We start from the raw sequence: 17,241 nt of genomic DNA, 5'->3' as shown, positions 1-17,241 counted from the left end.
GCGCTGCCCGGACGCCGCCGGCTGTATCGCAGACTCCGCGCGGGTTTGGTTCACTCGTGGCGTTTGCTTTAACTTCCTGCCCCGTAACACGTGGAAGGATGAGACAAAGCATCACGTAAACTACTGCACCGCGCTTTTTCCTTAGGAAGACGCTCCCTCTGACGGAAAGGGAGGTTCCAGCACTTCAGTTCAAGGTGCGTGTGCATTTTCTGTGCATTACTCGTTTGTGTTTTGTCCAGTTCGTGCTGTCCCGATGGCTTTGGTTTATTTACTGGGATCAAAGAGCTCTAGAACGGTGGAACAAGCCCCGTGACAGCAGGCTGATGCTGGACAAGTTGTCAGTGAACACGCACGAGGGGAGCAGGAAAACTATGGGATAGGATTTCTTTGTTTACAGAAGGATGGGTCCAAGAGCAGCAAAAAGAAACTGGGCTAAAAGCTGTTTTTGTTTTCTTTATTCAAGGGGATGTTCAGAGTTTAGAAGACTTTGGCTCTTCACATTTATCTCGTTCCAGGTGCATCTCCTGCCCCTTCGCGACTCGCTGTCTCCCAGGAAGTTTACTCAGGCAGCAGTGTGCAGGTCTGGTCCGATTACCTCAACGTGCACTTGCATCCCAAGAGCATCTACGTCATCCGTCAGTATATGCATGATGGGTATGTCCTAGAGGTTTGGTTCAGAATCTGCTGTCCAGAACAGGATCTTAGTTTTGCCTTCAAGAAAGAATTAAGAAGGCATAGAATAAGCTTCCCACCCTTTTTTTTCTTAGGGAGTGTGGTTGTCTAGAAGCCTTTGGACAAGGTGAAAGTCTGCTGCAAGATCCTGGCTGCATAGAGGAGTTGGAAGATCGGTTGCACTTCTATGTTGAAGAGTGTGATTATCTGCAGGTTTGTCAGCTTAGTCCAAACTCCCTTTTCTTTCAAGAAACTTTCTCTTGAAGTTTAAGTAGAATCTCAGATGCTGCCATCATTTTACACAGGGATTTCAAGTCCTTTGTGACCTACACAATGGATTCTCTGGAGTTGGTGCCAAGGTGACAGAAATGCTCTACGATGAGTATTCGGGAAAAGGAATCCTGACCTGGGGCTTGACTCCAGTTATGAGTAATGCAGGAGTAAGTGAAAAAATAGAAAAAAACCCCAAGAACGGGTGACACTTTCATGTCCAGTGTGGATTAGACCGTTTCTTGTTTGCATCTTTGAGATTCTAATGGTTGGATTTTTTTTACCTCCAGGATTTTCAGAAGAATTTTTACAGGCTGATGAACACAGCCCTAGGAATTGTCCATCTCTCCAGTCACAGCTCGCTCTTTTGCCCCCTGTCGCTCAGTGGGAGTCTAGGAATCAAGCCACAACCTCCTGTTACATTTCCATATATAAACTATGATGTATGTACTGTGTAGTGGTTTATCTACCTTGGTTGGCTTTCGGCTTTTTCAGATTTACCACACCCTGAACAGTGTTTTCTGCAGCGATGTAGCTTTAGCAATGTTTTTTCATGATAGTGTTCTGCTAAGCAGAAAAGACTTTTTTTTTTTACTGATTTTTCACTATTAGCAGAGACTTAACTGCCAACTCCTAATTCCCATGTTTTTTTTCATACTCTTAAAAACTAACACATTTCCTTTTTTGTGGTCTTTCAGTTGGTGTACTGCCTTCAGTTTTGAAGGCACTGAAAAAAAATGCTTTACTGCATTATTCACACGTGGAGTATGTAACTCCAGCCTTGTCTGAGCACTAAGAAGCTGCTGACAAGAAAACTGGCAACACCTCACTTGTTAGCAAACAGCTGACTTGCTTATCCAAAACCTGAAATAACTGTTAAGCACCGAAAGCCCAATTTAGATTATGCTTAAGTTAAACATAGAAACGTTGGTTAAGGAACAGATGAATTTAACTTGTCCTGTAACTCTTCCATTTGTCTCCCTCCATAGGCATCACTTAACTACCACAGTAGCGCAATTTTGGCAGCAGTGCTCGATACCCTGACTGCTCCTTACCGGCTCTGTTCCTCTCAGGGCTCTATGATGCACCTTGCTGAAACACTTAACTTCTCTGGGAGAAAGGTAAGAGAGATGATAGAACAGCAACCTCTGCTCCTTTCAGCTCTACCTGAACTACTGCTGTAGGCAAGAGCTGGTGTTCTACTTCACAGCCATATGTAGGCACATAAGGACATGGGGAGCGTTCTAGATCGTGATTTGTCACCCCCTCTCTGACTTGTAGGTTGTGGCTGCGTGGGCTTCTGTTCCCTTTCCTGCCCCGCACGACTGCTCTCTTCCTGATACTTTATGTGCCTATCAGCAGGACGTGCCCTGGAAGCTTCTGTCTTCATGTAGGGAGCAAAAGGTCAGCTGCTGTTTTGCTCAGTCTGTTGTGCTACGAGGAATTGGCAAAGAAAGTCACATCAGGTAATCAGCGTTTGAACTGCGCTTTTCCCTTCAGAACCCTGGCACTCTCAACAGCAATGCTTTCTTACAAGTCATTCACAGTCTTGTGGTAGGAGAGTCAGCTGAATGGAAAAAAAAGTCTAGTGATCTAGACATGCTACTTCTATAGCAAAACAGCCAAAAAGCAGCTGAGTCAGTGACATTTTCAGTCAAGTCCCTTGGAAAACCATGAATTGGTTTTCTTTGCAGCAGCTGTCCAGGAAAGCAGCCCACTTCTCCACTCCATGCTTGTGAGAGCACTGAGCAGATTCTGCAGCATTACTTACACACTGTGTTTCCTGGGGCATTCAGGTTGGTAGCAGTGGTTTGTTTTTTTGTTGTTTTTTTTTTTTTTTTTCCCCCAAGAACAGGGAACACTAACTGTAAACTGAAGGTAGAAGAAGTTTTGGATAACTTTATTCACCTTTTTCCTCACAGCACATCCCATGTGCTCAAGCAGCCATGTAACACCGTACCTCCATACCCCCAGTTCTTTTCTCCTCTTCTGACCAGACAAGGCTTCCTCCTGGACAAACCTCCCAGTTATTCCCCAGCAGGTAACAAGTGCCCCTTTAAACTTACTTTGCAACAGAAAGAGATCATATCAGGGGCAGTAGGGTCTAACAGAGAAGGATTAAAAAAAAACACACAAAACTTTTGAGCATAGGGCAAAAACTATGAGTGTTAAGCAACTCTTATGCTACACTGAGTTCAAGTAAAGCAACTGCTTGTAAAGAATAGGGTTGGGGAACCAATTTTGATTGGTATATTTAAACAAAGATGTTTTTCCCTGCAGCTGTTGAAAGCATCCCTGTACTAGCAGCCCTGCAGTCTTCACCGGTTCTGCACATGCTCCTCTACAACTTATACAAGGATCTACAGAAGTTGAATATACGGCGATGGGCCAGCTTCTTCTCTGCAGGAGTTGAACAGGATGACTTCCAGGAGGCCTTACAGGAGCTAAGAACTCTGTCACAGTGCTATGAAACAGGGTTTGAAGCACATGAATCTGAAGATGAAGCAGATTCAGACTAACTCATCTTTATTACTAGAGATAGTGGAAGTAAAAATACCTTTAAGATCACTTTCAGAATAAAGGAAATGGCTTTAAAGGTGGCTCAACTGCTGCTTTCTTTTCATTTCAGCAAAATCGTATTAGAAAGGCTGGCTGAAGTTGTCCAGCTACTTGCAATGGTGTCATAAAGGAGGAGAGCTGCATTTTTGCATCTGTTTTTGTGTTGTGGTTTCTGTTTTGCTTTTTGGGGTTTTTGGGTTGTGTTTTTTTTTTTTTTTAAACTTTGCAAAATTAATTTGCTCTGCTTGTTAGAATGAGACCACACAATAAATACAGAATTCAGATTGTAACTTTCCCACATACAATCAACACAAGGGGAAAACTTAACCAAAAAGTAATCATGTGTTTGTTCCACAACAAGACAGACATCTTATGATACAATATTTACATGTTCTTTTCAAAGCCTGGTGGCCCAGTCTTCACCAGGGATTGAGGTCAGTGTCCACAAGCATCACTTCTGTCATTGTTGAAGCTCCCCATATAGGTTTTAGAGGAAGTTATCACCCGAACAGCTTTCATCATTCCTTTAGTTTGGTACAGATTGAGAAGTGCGGCTTGTCAGAAGTGTAGCAGGACAGTGAACACAAAAAAAAGGTGCTATCTTAAGTACCTGTGCAAATATTTTTCCTTTATCCACAGCACCTGCCTAGCAGCAAACTGGCAAACAACTCTCCTTCTGATTCAGTCAGTTGCTTATCGAGCCAGAAAAATCTTAGTCATCAGGTTCTTCCTCAGAAAGCAGAAGATCTTTATCTGACAACTGGTCTGTGTTACTGGTACTAGTTGCATCCTCCTCATCTTCAGAGCTCCCGTCACAGGATGTATGAAACAGCTTCATCAGTTCTCTGAACCTGTGGGATACCTGAAGAACAAGGGAAATCAAAGATGACCAGTCATGTAAAAGGTGGTACGAAATGGAAATTGCATTATTGCAAAGCTCGGGGTGTTTGTCCTTTTATGTTAAAATCACATTTTACATAAGATTCAATCATAAAGGGAAGGAGAAATGGAAGAGCCCCAAGTTGTTCTGTCTTCTTTGGAAGAGCAGTTCGATTCTACTGACTTGCAGGTAAAGGCAGCGATGTGGGGAAGGTTAAGAGACAAAACTAGAGAGATTACTTGTATTTAAGTAGAAGGCTGGAAGACCAAGTAGCAGTCGCTGCAAGAATTCTGGTACCAAATATGAGGCTAGAATATTGATGGTAATGTAAAAAGGACCACGGCAGTCACAATTTTTGGCTCCACCAGAACAGATACAGGTTTGTTTGGGATTTTTAATTTGCTATTGGGATGACTCTTCTCTGATGCAGATCAAATTGAAGTTAAGTCTGTGAGACTAAGATGACAGCAAACCTCTACCTTTCCTTCCTTTCCGCCCCCCTTCCCCATTCACTCTAGCAGACGCAAGCTTTTCCACACCAACTCCTCACCTCGCTAGCAGTCTTGTTGCCCAGTTTCTGCGAGATGGCATGGAAGGTTTCCAGGTGGGCTCCTCTCTCCTGACAGGTGGTAAGGATGACTCTGTCAGCCTCCCTGCAGAACAGTACACAGTAGTTACAACGCAGCCAAAACCAAGCGCTGACACACTTCAATCACCACAAGCCCGAGGCCTGTTCCCAGGTAAGGGTGACAGTCACGGAGCAAGTCCAGCAGCCTTGTTACTTTATTACTACCACCACCATTCACAAGATGTATCTCTAAGCAGAGCTGCATTTAGCCTATTTTTAAGCCTTTTGAAAGCAAAAAAAAAAAGTTCTTTTCCAGTCTGAAGTACTACAATAACTACACTGCCACAAGCAGACAGCATTTCACATAGGACCAAGATGGCAGCTATGATTGACTGTGGTTAGAGGAAACAAAGCAGGACTATTCAAAGGCAGGAGGCAAAAGACATTAGGAAATGGGAATACAAAAAGAAAATAAAGGATACTCTGTAATACGAAAGCTGGAGCCAAATACTGAATGCACGAAGGCTGTAAGATGGTGTTCAGGCAGACATACCTAGTCCAGAGGACAACCTTCTCTCCCGTCGAGCTGACTTTGCTGTTCTTAGCACACACAGTTGCTTCTGTGACTCGCTGCTGTTGCTGCTCCTCTTCCTTTTGCCCCAGGGAGGTAGTAACCACTCCACATTCTAGCTGCTCAGAATGCTGATGCACCTGGAAGCAGTTGTTTGCATTTGACTTTAATTTGCTCTCGGGAAAATTTCCAGTGCAGCCTGTATCATCTGCTTCCAAAATGCGATTATCAGGGGACTGTGAGCTGCAGCTCTTACCCAGTGTTGGTTTTCTACCTGGTGTTATCCAACCCTGCTTTACTTCAGGTTTTCCTTCCAGAGGCAAAGGTGATCCCTCAAATTCCTTCACACCTAATTTTGAAGCATGACCAAAGACAGCGAGCTTATCTGATGCATCAGAATGAAGCCCTTCAGTCTGACATGAACTCTTTCCAGAAGAGGAACTAGGTCCTGTTAAACCTTTTACTGTAGTAGAACGAGAAGAGAGCAGCAGATCTCTGCTTAGCCCAAGGGAAGCATCTGCATTTCCTTGATATTGCTGGTTTAGTCCCTCACTCTCATTTCCCACAGTGCAAGGGCAGTCTTTGGTTTCCTGAGGTAGTTTTAGAGTAGCTTTTTGTAGATGCGTCCATCTGGGGCCAGTGATAGAAGAGTCACTGTCCTTTGCAGTATTCACAACAGCACTGACACCAGCTTCTTTATCAGGCAGTGCAGCTTTTTCAGAAGATGCGTGTCTGCCAGAGACAATCTTTCCTTCCAGGTGAGATCCTGATAAGAAACCCAAACAAGTTTAGACTAGCTGTACAAAAAAACTTCTGGAGGCTTTATTAATTTATTTATCAAGAGATTTACTTTTAAAAGATTTTTTTTTTTAATTATTCTAGAGCATAATGCTGTAAATGAGAACACAGTTTGAGAGCAGCTTTATAATTCTATCTGCGGTTTACCCATCCTGTGCTTCAAAGAAAGCACTTTGCAGTCAATTTTCTTCACCATTGTACGTTACTACAACCAACTGCTGTATAAAGGTTGTTTATCCTGCAATAATCACGTTTCCCCTTGTCTGTACCAGACTGAAGGAGAAACACATAACATGAAGGAGATCATTTAAAGAAATATTACAGAGATGCGTGATTTTTTTAATTACTCCAAAAACTGGAAAGAAATCATTGACTGGTAATACTGGGCATTGGATTAGTATGCTAGCAAGAGAAGCTTAAATGGACTAATCGTTCTGAAAAGCGGAGAATATTTCTCTAGTCAGGAAAGTTTTTTTTCTAGGGAATGCTCTGGATATATGCATGTTTAGAGCATCCAGAGTGGATGAACACAAGGGGGAAAAAAAAGAAAAGAGATTATTAGATGTTCTCATTATCTCAATAAGTTTGCATCAGAAAGTCCTATACCTATTTTCATTTGTGTGAACCAGTTCAGAGATGAATGATATACCTGTCTCTACACAAGACTTTCACACACCTGAGGCCAGAGAGTCCACTTTCCTAGAAATGGCTTTTGTTCTGCTCTGGACATCCTCTCCCTCATCTCTGTTCTCCAGGCTTTCTTCTGCAAGTTCCTTAGCGATTCCACAATCCTTCCCTTCAGGTTGAGGACTTGATTCTTGTTGAACAAGGCTTGCAGTCAGCTCTTGGGAGTCTTTACTTTTATAAAATTTGTTTTCACACACCTGCAAATCAATACATAGGCATATAACTACAGATGTGGTATATCAATCCGAACCTAACACTTCGGCCTTTGCTTCCGAAGTATTCCTTGACCTTAACAAAGGCTTCAGTCTGGCAATATGTTTGCACTTAGAAAGCTGAATCTTTTCTGTTCTTACGAACAAGCACAGTTCTTTTCACATAGTGGCCACACAAGCATCTTCCACTAAGAAAGCTTATTCTTAACTCAAAAGAATACCAAAATTAACACTACTGAGCACAGCAAGGAGGGGCAGTAGAAAGTGAGCAGGAGATAGACAGGGCAACGCCAGGTCACACAGTCAGAGCTCCAAAGGATGGAGACACTACTGGTCATCTTTCGATTTACTTTCTTCCTCAACACATTGTTTTGGAGACATGAGGTCCAAGGCTGGACACATCATCACAACAGGGGGACACTCTCAGCAGGGCTCTACTTTCCACTCACCACTCCAATGACTTGGCCTATCAACTAACCTTACTACTACAATGGCTGCAGGTCCTCCTTTTGCTTTTCTTTAGCTTGAGATCGCTACTCCCTTCATGGCAGGAACATGAACATTCCTTCATCCCATCTACCCACTCGACCTCCTGGAAACAGACATACTCCAGCTGACAAACGTGCATGGTACACAAGATGACAGTCAGGGGAAGGTTAACCCCAGAGTGAGCCAGGAAGGGCTGAGTGGCACTCCTGTGCACACTCAGAAAACTAAAGTAATTACACTGCTGGCACACAAAGCACAATGGAAACATTTCAATCCCCCTTCTTCAAATCTTTTTAAGCCGTTGTCATGTCTCTCTAAGACACATTTATCCTCATGGGCATGCATTTGCTCACAGTCCAAATATGTAGTCTAGTGAGATAGCCCAGGCCCACCTTGTCATTGTTCTGGCTTCCAATCTCTTTCCGCTTCTTGTTTTTTGAGGCTGCATGCATCTTGGCTGGTTCATCCTCCTCTTCCACATCTGGCAAAGACACCTCTTCAAACCCATCAAACTACAAGAAAAGAAACACACAAAACCTACTCTATCATGATAGCTCTTCAGCAGACCAAATTTAATTTTCCCCATGAATTTCTGAATATTGAGCTCAGTTCCAGGCCATCACAAGTTCAATTATGTTAGAAGAGACGCAAATACCATAAAAAAATTTGTAAAGTTTGCTTCAGTCCACCAACAGCTATCCCACCCTGCTGCTTTCCTCACTCAGGAAATTTGAATCTTTCAAGTTCAAACATGTCCAGTATCTCTGCTTTTATCTTTTCTGGTCTTGAGGGAAAGATTGCTCCACCTCATATTCCTTCTCTTCTGTCCAGTTGATCTCCTCAAAATCTCCCATGCGGCTGGCTGAGGGCCGTAAGTGATCAAAGAAAATGGAGAACTCATCCTGCAAGTGGTCATGTCCTTTCAGCAGTTGCCACACTTGGGTCTTCAGCTGAGAGAGAGAAATCCAGAGAAAAATGAGTATTTCATTCCATGTCGTCACATTCTTCTCAGAAGGATTTCTCAAAGCAAGTAGAACATGAAGGCTTATTAGACCTTCAACATGGAAGTTTATGCTTGCACTGGTACTACTTCAGGAATATTCTGAGATCATTCCACATCCAGCTATCAAATTAGCATGGAAATAGCGCTCCAAAATTCTAGGCAGACTATCTAGGAGGCACTAAGCTAAAATTTCACCTGCAAAGTGATAAAAGCAAGGTGGAGGTAGGAGAGAGGAGACTCACACAGGCTAGTTAATTATAAAGCCTCTTGAAGAGGCAGCTTCAATTTTCTACCACACCTCCCAGAGGGAGATCACACCTGCTAAACTCTTGTAGTCTCAAAGAGCAGCACATGGGAACAGGGAAGCAGGCTAGCTGACTGCATTCTCAGGGTTTTTGAGCAAAAGGAGATACCTGGATGTCTGATTACCTCTGCAATCTCCTGGGGAAGGCAGTCTGCACAACTCTGCAGAACTTTGATGATCTTCTGATGGTGGGCAGGATTTTCAGCAAAACAAATCTCCAGCTGCCTGAGAAACTTCCGGCTTTTTTCAAATGCTTGCTGCTCTTCAAACTGACCAAAAGAAAAAGATTCACCCCTCATGTTCAAAAATATATTTCCAAGCATCTCTAGTTGGCTTAAGCAAGCTATAAAATGCCTGTCTTGCTATTTGTTTTCCATTTGTATTGACACCCATTGCAAAACTGGGAAGATGTGAAGGAAGAGAAACAAGACTTTGTATAATCAATACTTACTGCCCTATAAAGTTTTGCTTCAACCATATGCAGGTAAGATAGGAAAATCCAGAAAGAATGTCACAGGTGAAAGCCTCTACCTTGCAAAGTGGAAGGCTGATTTGTGAGACAAGAGAACCATTCCACTTGCTGTATCTGCACATTGTCTCTGCAGTCAGGTTCTGCAAAGTAACTGGGAAAGGCTGATTCTCCACAGTGATACTTAGTATGAGCCTTAAAACAAACACTAGATTTTTCAATTCTGTTTAATGAAACAGCAAGGTAAGAAAATCATTTACCAACTCTCTACCTTTCTTGCCCTAGGAAGAATTCCTTATTCTTTCACTCCCACAAGCATTCACATGGTCCGCTTAAAATTTGGTCTCCTGCTTTCATTCTACCTACCAGTCCACACTCCAAAGCTTGTTCTGGTAAAAGAAAGGCAGCAAAATCTGTGAGCAACTGTGGCCAGTCATGCAACAGTTTCTGTAAAGTCGAATACAGATCCACAGCTGTTCGCTTGTCCGTGCTAATCTCAAACTCATAGATAACGCGAAGAAAGTCTTCATACTTTCCAGGAACGTGCTGCAAGGCTTCACGCACCTGGAAAGAGCAACAGACCTTTGCAGGACTATGGAACATCCAGGAAGAAAACAGGTTAATTTAGTAATCTTTAATCTCTTGCTACTCAGAATTTACACAGTTTTGTTGAGCCAACCAAGTCTCTTCCTTAAAGATAAATTTGAACTACTCAAGAGAGAAGGGAAGCAAATCCAAGATTATGAAATTCTGACGTTAAGAGAGGCCTGGTGGTGTGGATTGACTGCAGCCAGCAACGAAGCACGCCCACAGCCACTCCCTCCCTCCCCACCTCCCCCAGGCAGGACAGGGGAGGGAAGAGGAAGAGCAAAAGCAAGAAAACTCAAGGTTGAGATAAAGACAGTTTTATAAGTAAAGGACCACCATATGGAGTGCTAAGAAGAAAGGTAACTCCATCCCAACCAGATCCACTACACAATTAGAACTGGCAGTTACGTGGCTCAGGCCTGAACTGTATTAGAGGACTCAAAGTGTCCGATGTTCGTATTTCTGGGTTACACACTGGTCTGGCTTACCCTGGTTAGATAGGCTTGTGCAAATGCCAAATCTTTCTGTTCCCGCAGGGGATCTCTCTCTAGGATGTCTTCATCATACAAGAGGAGCAGCTTAGATGTATCTTTGCTAGCACGAGCCCGTCCCCTCTTATTTCTGGCTCTGTGGGAACTCCTGCTCTTCCCAGGGGCTTTCATGTTTTCTCCTGCAAAGAAGCACAAAGCAAGTTGTACAGTTTCATACGCTCCCTGGGCTGGCACACAAACTACTCTTCTAGATCAATATTGCAATACAAAAGTAGGTTTTCAGAGTTCGTGATGAGTTAAGTGGTTTTGCTCTCCTGTAAGTGTATGAGCAATATACTTTTCATTAGTCAGGCTAGCTAACAAGTTTTAAATTGTCTGGGGTATTTTTTCTGGCATCTCATGGAAAGAGTCTCTGGAGTCTCTCAGCAACAAACCCTGTTACTCAGCTAGCAATCTACTAAGAACTTATAGATACATCTACTGCATACCAGGGGCAAAAAGAGTCGTAGTGGGTGAACAGGGATACGACATGAACATCAGAGCTTGCTGTAACGCTTGCAAATTATTCTTTTAGCTTAGTATTTACATTAATAGAGTTAACATCATAAATAACTGGTGTCACACAGTAGGGAATGAAATAGTGTACTAAGAGTTGCTACATTGAGATTTTTGTGTCTTTAGATTAGGAATCTGTTGGTCTAATGGGCTGAGGTCCACCTCCTTGAAGTTCACAGTTCAAATTCATCTACCTCTTGCCATATTCTGCCAAGGTATTACTTAGTTTCATTTATTTTTCCCCAACGTGACCTTATAACACAAAGTTCAGTTTAGCAAAGATTTGACTATTTAATATTGTTCTTATGTAGAAATCGAGTACTAGCTGACAGAAACCACAAACCTTACGTCCACAACTTTTTGAAGCATAAATGCATTACAATGGACTAAAGACACTAAATTCACGTGCACAAAGGCTTCTATGGCAAGAAGTGTTTTTACAGAATTGTGACTGTGCTGCAAAATTTAATTTCCAGATGGAAAGTATCACTAAGCTCATATATGCTAAGTGAAATTAAACCCAGATTCAGTTTCCCCATAGTTTTGCTTTTAATGCAGGAGCAGCTCTATTTCCCCCTGTCCTCTGTCAAAAGAAACCGAGAGAACTTACCTGCTGGCATTCTGTGGGCTTCCACCTGCGGGGCCGTCTTTGTCAATGTGAAGGCAGATTTAGGTTCCTCTGATATATCTCCACATATTTCATCATCTTTCTGTAAACTTTCTATTCCTTCCCCTTCCTCCTCCTCCTCTTCCTCAGGCTCAGAGTTCTCTTCTTGGGAATTCTCTTCTTCAGAATCTCCTTCTTGACTTAAACGTCTCTCTGTTGCAAGCCAAGTAAGTTTTTCCATTGTCTCCTTAGAAAGCAAAAAAAAAAAAACACACACCACCCTCACAGTGTTTTCTTTTAGTGTTTGCTTTAGTGTCATTCAGCAACTAGCTCACTCCATCATAATTCTAACATCTAATTTCACACATCAACATCTGACCAACAGAATTCAACAACCAGAACTGCCTGTTTTTATACCACACACAAAATTACATTTCAGAATCTGCCACTTATAAAAGCCTTAAGTTAGACGGGATTCCTTAATGATCATCTTAGTTCTTAAAGGCTTGCTGGAATTGTGACCCAAAAAACAATTTTCACTTAAAGTACTTCTTATTAAAGAAGAGCCTCAGCTGAGAAAGTCCTTACAACTCAGCAGAATTTAAATCTGCATATTTGCAAGATATTCCTTTAGCTCGGACTCAAAAATCTTCTCAGAAAAATGTGGCATCTAATTTCTCTCTAAAACAGCACAATACCACGCTATTATTATAGTTAGCCCAGCTTTCCAATTGGATTCAAATTGTGATTTGCCCCAACTCCACTAGGGTGTTCCAGGACACCAATATTTGTCATTAAGTTTTGTTTGCTTTTACCTGAAGTTCTGGCACTGAAAGAATAGATTCTTCTGAAGCTGATGACATTTCTTCATCCTCATCTTGTGTAAAATCATCAAAGTCATCTTCTTCCTCCTCTTCTTGTCCTTCTCGCTCTCCTCCAGCTTCAGGGCCAGCTGGTGTCCCAACAGACTGGCCATCTATGCTGGACGAATCCTCTGGTCTCCCTAGTGGACTACTAAATTCTGCCTCAACATCTGCTGTGTACGAAAGATTCTTTGGAGACTCACTGTTTACTTGTGGTCCAGCAACACCACCTGCATCCATCTGCTGTTCACCACAGGGAGATGACTGCAAAGCCTGTCGCTCTTCTTCTCCCTTCTCGTCACACAAAGTATGCTCCTTTTTAATTTCTTTCAGGTCATTTGAATATGAACATGCAGCCTCCATGTTCAGCTCCTGGCCAAGATCCAGCATGAATTGCTCCTTCACTTCACCACATAAGAGATCCCTCTTCTGTACTGGATTTACTTCCTTGGTAGCGTCATTTGAATCTTCAGGCTCAATTTTCACCATTTCATCTGGATCTTCCAAATGAGGCAAAAGGTCCACAGACAATGGCTCTGAAGTGTTCTCTTCTCCTTCTACCACTGTCCAGCTACAGCAGTCACTCTTATTTACCTTTTCCTGACTGCCATTATTTGAAGCAGCAGGATTTGTCCTACACTCCTTCTTGGGGGATAGAGCAGAGCATGAAACGTACAACTCTGGGGGTTCAACCTTGGGCTCCACTGTGGGATAGGTATTTTTGTTGTTTCCAGCAGGGCAGGGAGGAACCAGATTCAGCTGTTCTTCATTTTCACCAACAGATGATGCAGAAAGACCAACAGGGTTAGGAGAGACTATCAATGAAGGGATTGAAGAAGTTACTAGAGGCTGATTTAAGGGACACGAGAAAGTGGATGGATTTACCAACAAGGTTGTAACTGGAATAGCCTGAGTGCCTCTACCAACTGTTGTATTTATGGGCTGAATCATATTGCAACCGTTGCCTATATTAACCACTTTCACTGTGGTAGCAGGTACAGTAAGGATGACAGGAGGTGGCTGAATCAAAGGTGAAGTCTTTATCAGTGGGGCAGATTTTGTCCCTTTTTTCTTTTGGTATCCCTTACGAACACAAGGCTTACGTATTTTTGCTCCGGCCAAAGCTGGCAACATCAGTTTTGGCTGAAAAGTCACTGGATTTGAGGACACTAGAGCTGGTGGTACAGCAGCCGAGAAAGCTTGTCTGGAGTCCGAATGCAAAGTGGAGAGCACATTCTGAAATTCCAAGCCATCCCCACTTCCTACCACTGCTGGAACACTCAAAGGCTGCACTCCCGGCACAGCCTGCATAACTGTAGCTGGCTGAATTAGCCGAGGAATCTGAACCATAACTTTGCTGGGAGGAGCTTCTGACTGGGACAACTTCACAGTTTTCTGGATGTTAATAGTGTTGGAACTGGGCTGCAGACAAGGACTCGGTCGAATGAGGACAGGCTTCAGAGCAGAAGACCTCTGCCTCCTCCATGCTCTCCTAGAGAATCGATTGGCAAGGGGTTTTAAGGTCAGTACTAGCCCCTTTGGCATGAGTAGAGGGTATTTTTTGTCATATTCTGTGTCTGAAGTTTCCTTTCCTGTCCCCAAAAGGACAGATTCTGCATCAGGTGAACCCGGCATCTCCCTGGCATCTTCTGCTAATTGCTTCAATTCCCCCTGAATGGAGGGCAAGCTTGCCTAAAGGGAACAAGAGTTTATTAGTCCAGTCCATAGGCTGTTCCTCTATTATCACCTGCAAACAGCAACGCAGGCGACAGACAGCAACTTGCTTCTAAAACTAAAGCATCTTTTATTTACTTTATACTACTGTATATTACGTTATGTTTACTGTATATTACTTTATATTCACGAGTTTTACTCCAAAGCCTTCAAAAGAATCTGAGATCCTGAAAGAAACAACAGAACTGAATTGCTTTATAAAGGTTCCTTTAGTAAATCATAATTTTGTGGGAAGGAGCTTCACTGTAGCAATGAAATACAGGCAATTAAGACAACTGGTTTTCTTCTTTCGTCTTAGAAGGTGAGTTTTTAAGGGGGAAGAACACACCCTCTTTCATGGCTGTTATATACAGTGGGAAAGATGGAAACACTGCTAACCGTAAGGCAAGGGTCAGACTATGTTGATTAACAAATTAACAAAGCCAAATAACAAAAACAACACATCAAATCACAGCCATTAGAAATACACCCATGTAGCAAAACAAGGATGTGACAACAAACACTATGTCTATGGTAACTTCAATCATGTACTGCAGTTGGGCAGAGAAGCACCAAGAGTAGAGTATAGTACTTCGGGTTGCTAAGTACTGTTCTTGCCACGTTTACTAGCTAGACTCAGGAGAACGCGGGTCCCCGTGCAATACAATCAGACTACCTTTTGACTTCAGAGCTGTAGGCTAACCAGACAACTCACTCTGGGCCTAGGCTGTATAGAAAAAGAAAGAAAAAAAAAACCCCACAAAGAAAAACCCAAAAGAAATCAATGAAACAGCAACAAAAACCCCTATGCTGGACAAAGAATAGCAGAAACTACCTTTAGCCAAAATGGCAAACGATGCTCTTCTCTCTCCACAGGTGGTTTCCACTCATTAGGCTGGATTTCCTCACAGCACTTGAACAGTGCGGGCAACTGTTTTGTCTTTTTATAGTACTATGTGGAGACAGGAGAGAATGCAAGACAAGATGACTGTGGTGTTCAAATAACTGCTGGGATGTAGGATAACAACTGTGCCCTGTAAAAGTCTTCATGTGAAATAAGCAATTCTCACCACTACTACTTTAATAAGGTACTACCCACAGAAACATTAAAACAGAATAATAAAGGCTGAACTAGAGCTCACTGCCATCTTGGTTTCTCTCGAAAGAAAGCATGAAGTTGTAGCAGATACACAGGCATATTTGCTTTAAGTGTTTCTGGTTCTTATTCTCTCTTCAGCAGTGGCCCTTCGCTTATGGGACAGGAGATTTGGCCAGCTAGACCCTCAGCCTGACTGGAGACAGCATTTTTGTTTAAGCTTCACTACTCAAAGTTTGTTTGTACAAATTTGTCAGGATTACTGAAGCCACAGTTGTATTAGGACTGTCTGCAAGTGCTGGGCTCTAAAGAGACAAAATTGTAACACAAGTACTTGCGAAGTACAGAGGATAAGGTCTTTTTAAAGAAATCCTCATTGCTAATGAAAGGATGACATTTTCTTTTAAGAAAGTGTCAGCACATATACAAAAAGGTCCTTGGATCAAACAGCATGTCTCTTATTGTGTAACAAACACCAGACAGACAAACCTGAAACACACCAAACCACAATCTGAATGCATCACTTACTCTGATGATATTATCAGGAGCTCGATTCATATTGAGATTCTTGATTCGTACTGTAAGCTGGTGGGCAGTTTTTGTTGGCAAGAGATACTTGCTGATCAAAGGCTTTGGAAACTCTGTCCCTTCAAAATGTTTCAAACCTAAAGCTAATAAACTAGAGGAGGAAGAAAGAGGGTAGAGGGGAAAAAAAAAAATATAAAGTCTTTTAGACAGTATGGCAGACTGCTATTTGGATGTGCTGTTGCACAATAAACAGATATCCCAAAAGTGTGTGCCCTAGAAATTCTCCGTAACAAAGAAGTCTCATTTTTATGCTTTTTATTCAAAACTTCTAAGCACCTACTTGTCCTCTGCCTTGGTGAAGATAATCTTGTCCCGGGGAGGATTTGCTTTCAAGGAACATATTGGCAGTAACTCTGGATACATAAAGACTCTCTTTGTTGCCAAAATCCATGCCACTTGCTTTGGCAAACATGGAAATTCATTGGCTGTGAAAAGAATTAACAGATAAGGACAGACATATATACGGACAAATAATGTTTTTTGCAAGTGACTTCTTGAAAACACTGTGTCATTTACTCCCTTCCCTGCAAAAAGAGAGACTTTTTCCCTGGTTTTTAGAATTTGCATATTTCCTAGTTTTTTCCCTGAAGTTTACAGCAGCAAAAGGTAAAATTACTTTCCCTTTCCATCCTTTCTTTTGCTCTATAATGAAAAAGCACTTGTAAAAAGCTATTGATTTCAAGTGAGTTCACTCTCTAGGTAGCAGAAAAATCACAAACCAAATATTTGAAACCAACAGTTTGGAGGTTTTTGTTTTTGTTTGGTTTTTTTTTTTTTTAACTAAAATACTCCTATGAAGGGAGTATCTCCTTGATGTGTGTTAACCAACACATTTGGAACAATTATTTCCACTTTCATAGTTTCTTGAATTTCTGCAGCTCAAAACATCATCTGCAGAACAATAAACGGCAGAATTATGTCAAACAAAAGTCAACAGCTCGTATATCATGCTTTACTATGTTGTCAGTTTAAAAAGAAAAAAAGGCAGTCAATTAAGTGGATGGTTTTATCTAAAAATACCTCGCAACATTAAAAAAATAAAGCAGTCTGAACGATACCTCATCTGGAGGGTGCATAGCATGAAATAACTCCCCCTGTAAATGATTTCCAATCTCTTGTCCCTTCAAATACATACCACTCTTCTTCACAGCTTTGCGAGGGCTCCAGTCAACTTGGACTTGGGCATGAAAATCTTCAATGAGCTGCAGTGCTCCCTTCAAGTTACACGGCTGGAACATTGTTTGAAACTTAGGATTGA

The 17,241-nt window shown here is 42.1% G+C and overlaps 2 protein-coding genes across 2 annotated transcripts in view; one reads left to right on the top strand and one right to left on the bottom strand.

The window, feature by feature from the left end:
• Positions 1–515: 515 nt before the first annotated feature.
• Positions 516–3,461, top strand: MSTO1 (misato 1, mitochondrial distribution and morphology regulator; the record flags this gene model as incomplete). Its single annotated transcript, XM_010296009.1, has 9 exons — positions 516–654; positions 768–885; positions 978–1,112; positions 1,233–1,385; positions 1,932–2,063; positions 2,224–2,408; positions 2,640–2,738; positions 2,865–2,983; positions 3,223–3,461. Coding segments are annotated over 9 exons (1,319 nt in total), but the record flags the coding sequence as incomplete, so codon positions are not given.
• A 752-nt stretch (positions 3,462–4,213) lies between these two features.
• The window catches only part of LOC104627676 (GON-4-like protein), a 24,937-nt gene continuing 11,909 nt past the window's right edge, over positions 4,214–17,241 (bottom strand). Inside the window, 16 exon segments of the mRNA XM_010296008.1 lie at positions 4,214–4,363; positions 4,932–5,034; positions 5,503–6,286; positions 6,995–7,202; positions 7,696–7,809; positions 8,099–8,218; positions 8,513–8,656; positions 9,139–9,282; positions 9,849–10,046; positions 10,559–10,740; positions 11,727–11,970; positions 12,539–14,278; positions 15,135–15,251; positions 15,924–16,074; positions 16,264–16,408; positions 17,119–17,241. The exon segment at positions 17,119–17,241 is cut by the window's right edge and continues 31 nt beyond it. Coding sequence (XP_010294310.1) covers positions 4,214–4,363; positions 4,932–5,034; positions 5,503–6,286; positions 6,995–7,202; positions 7,696–7,809; positions 8,099–8,218; positions 8,513–8,656; positions 9,139–9,282; positions 9,849–10,046; positions 10,559–10,740; positions 11,727–11,970; positions 12,539–14,278; positions 15,135–15,251; positions 15,924–16,074; positions 16,264–16,408; positions 17,119–17,241 — 4,667 coding nt within the window.

The sequence above is a fragment of the Phaethon lepturus genome, unplaced genomic scaffold (genome assembly GCF_000687285.1).
Source record: "Phaethon lepturus isolate BGI_N335 unplaced genomic scaffold, ASM68728v1 scaffold40621, whole genome shotgun sequence".
Taxonomy (NCBI): Eukaryota; Metazoa; Chordata; class Aves; order Phaethontiformes; family Phaethontidae; genus Phaethon; species Phaethon lepturus.
This window is presented reverse-complemented; position numbering and strand designations above follow the sequence as displayed.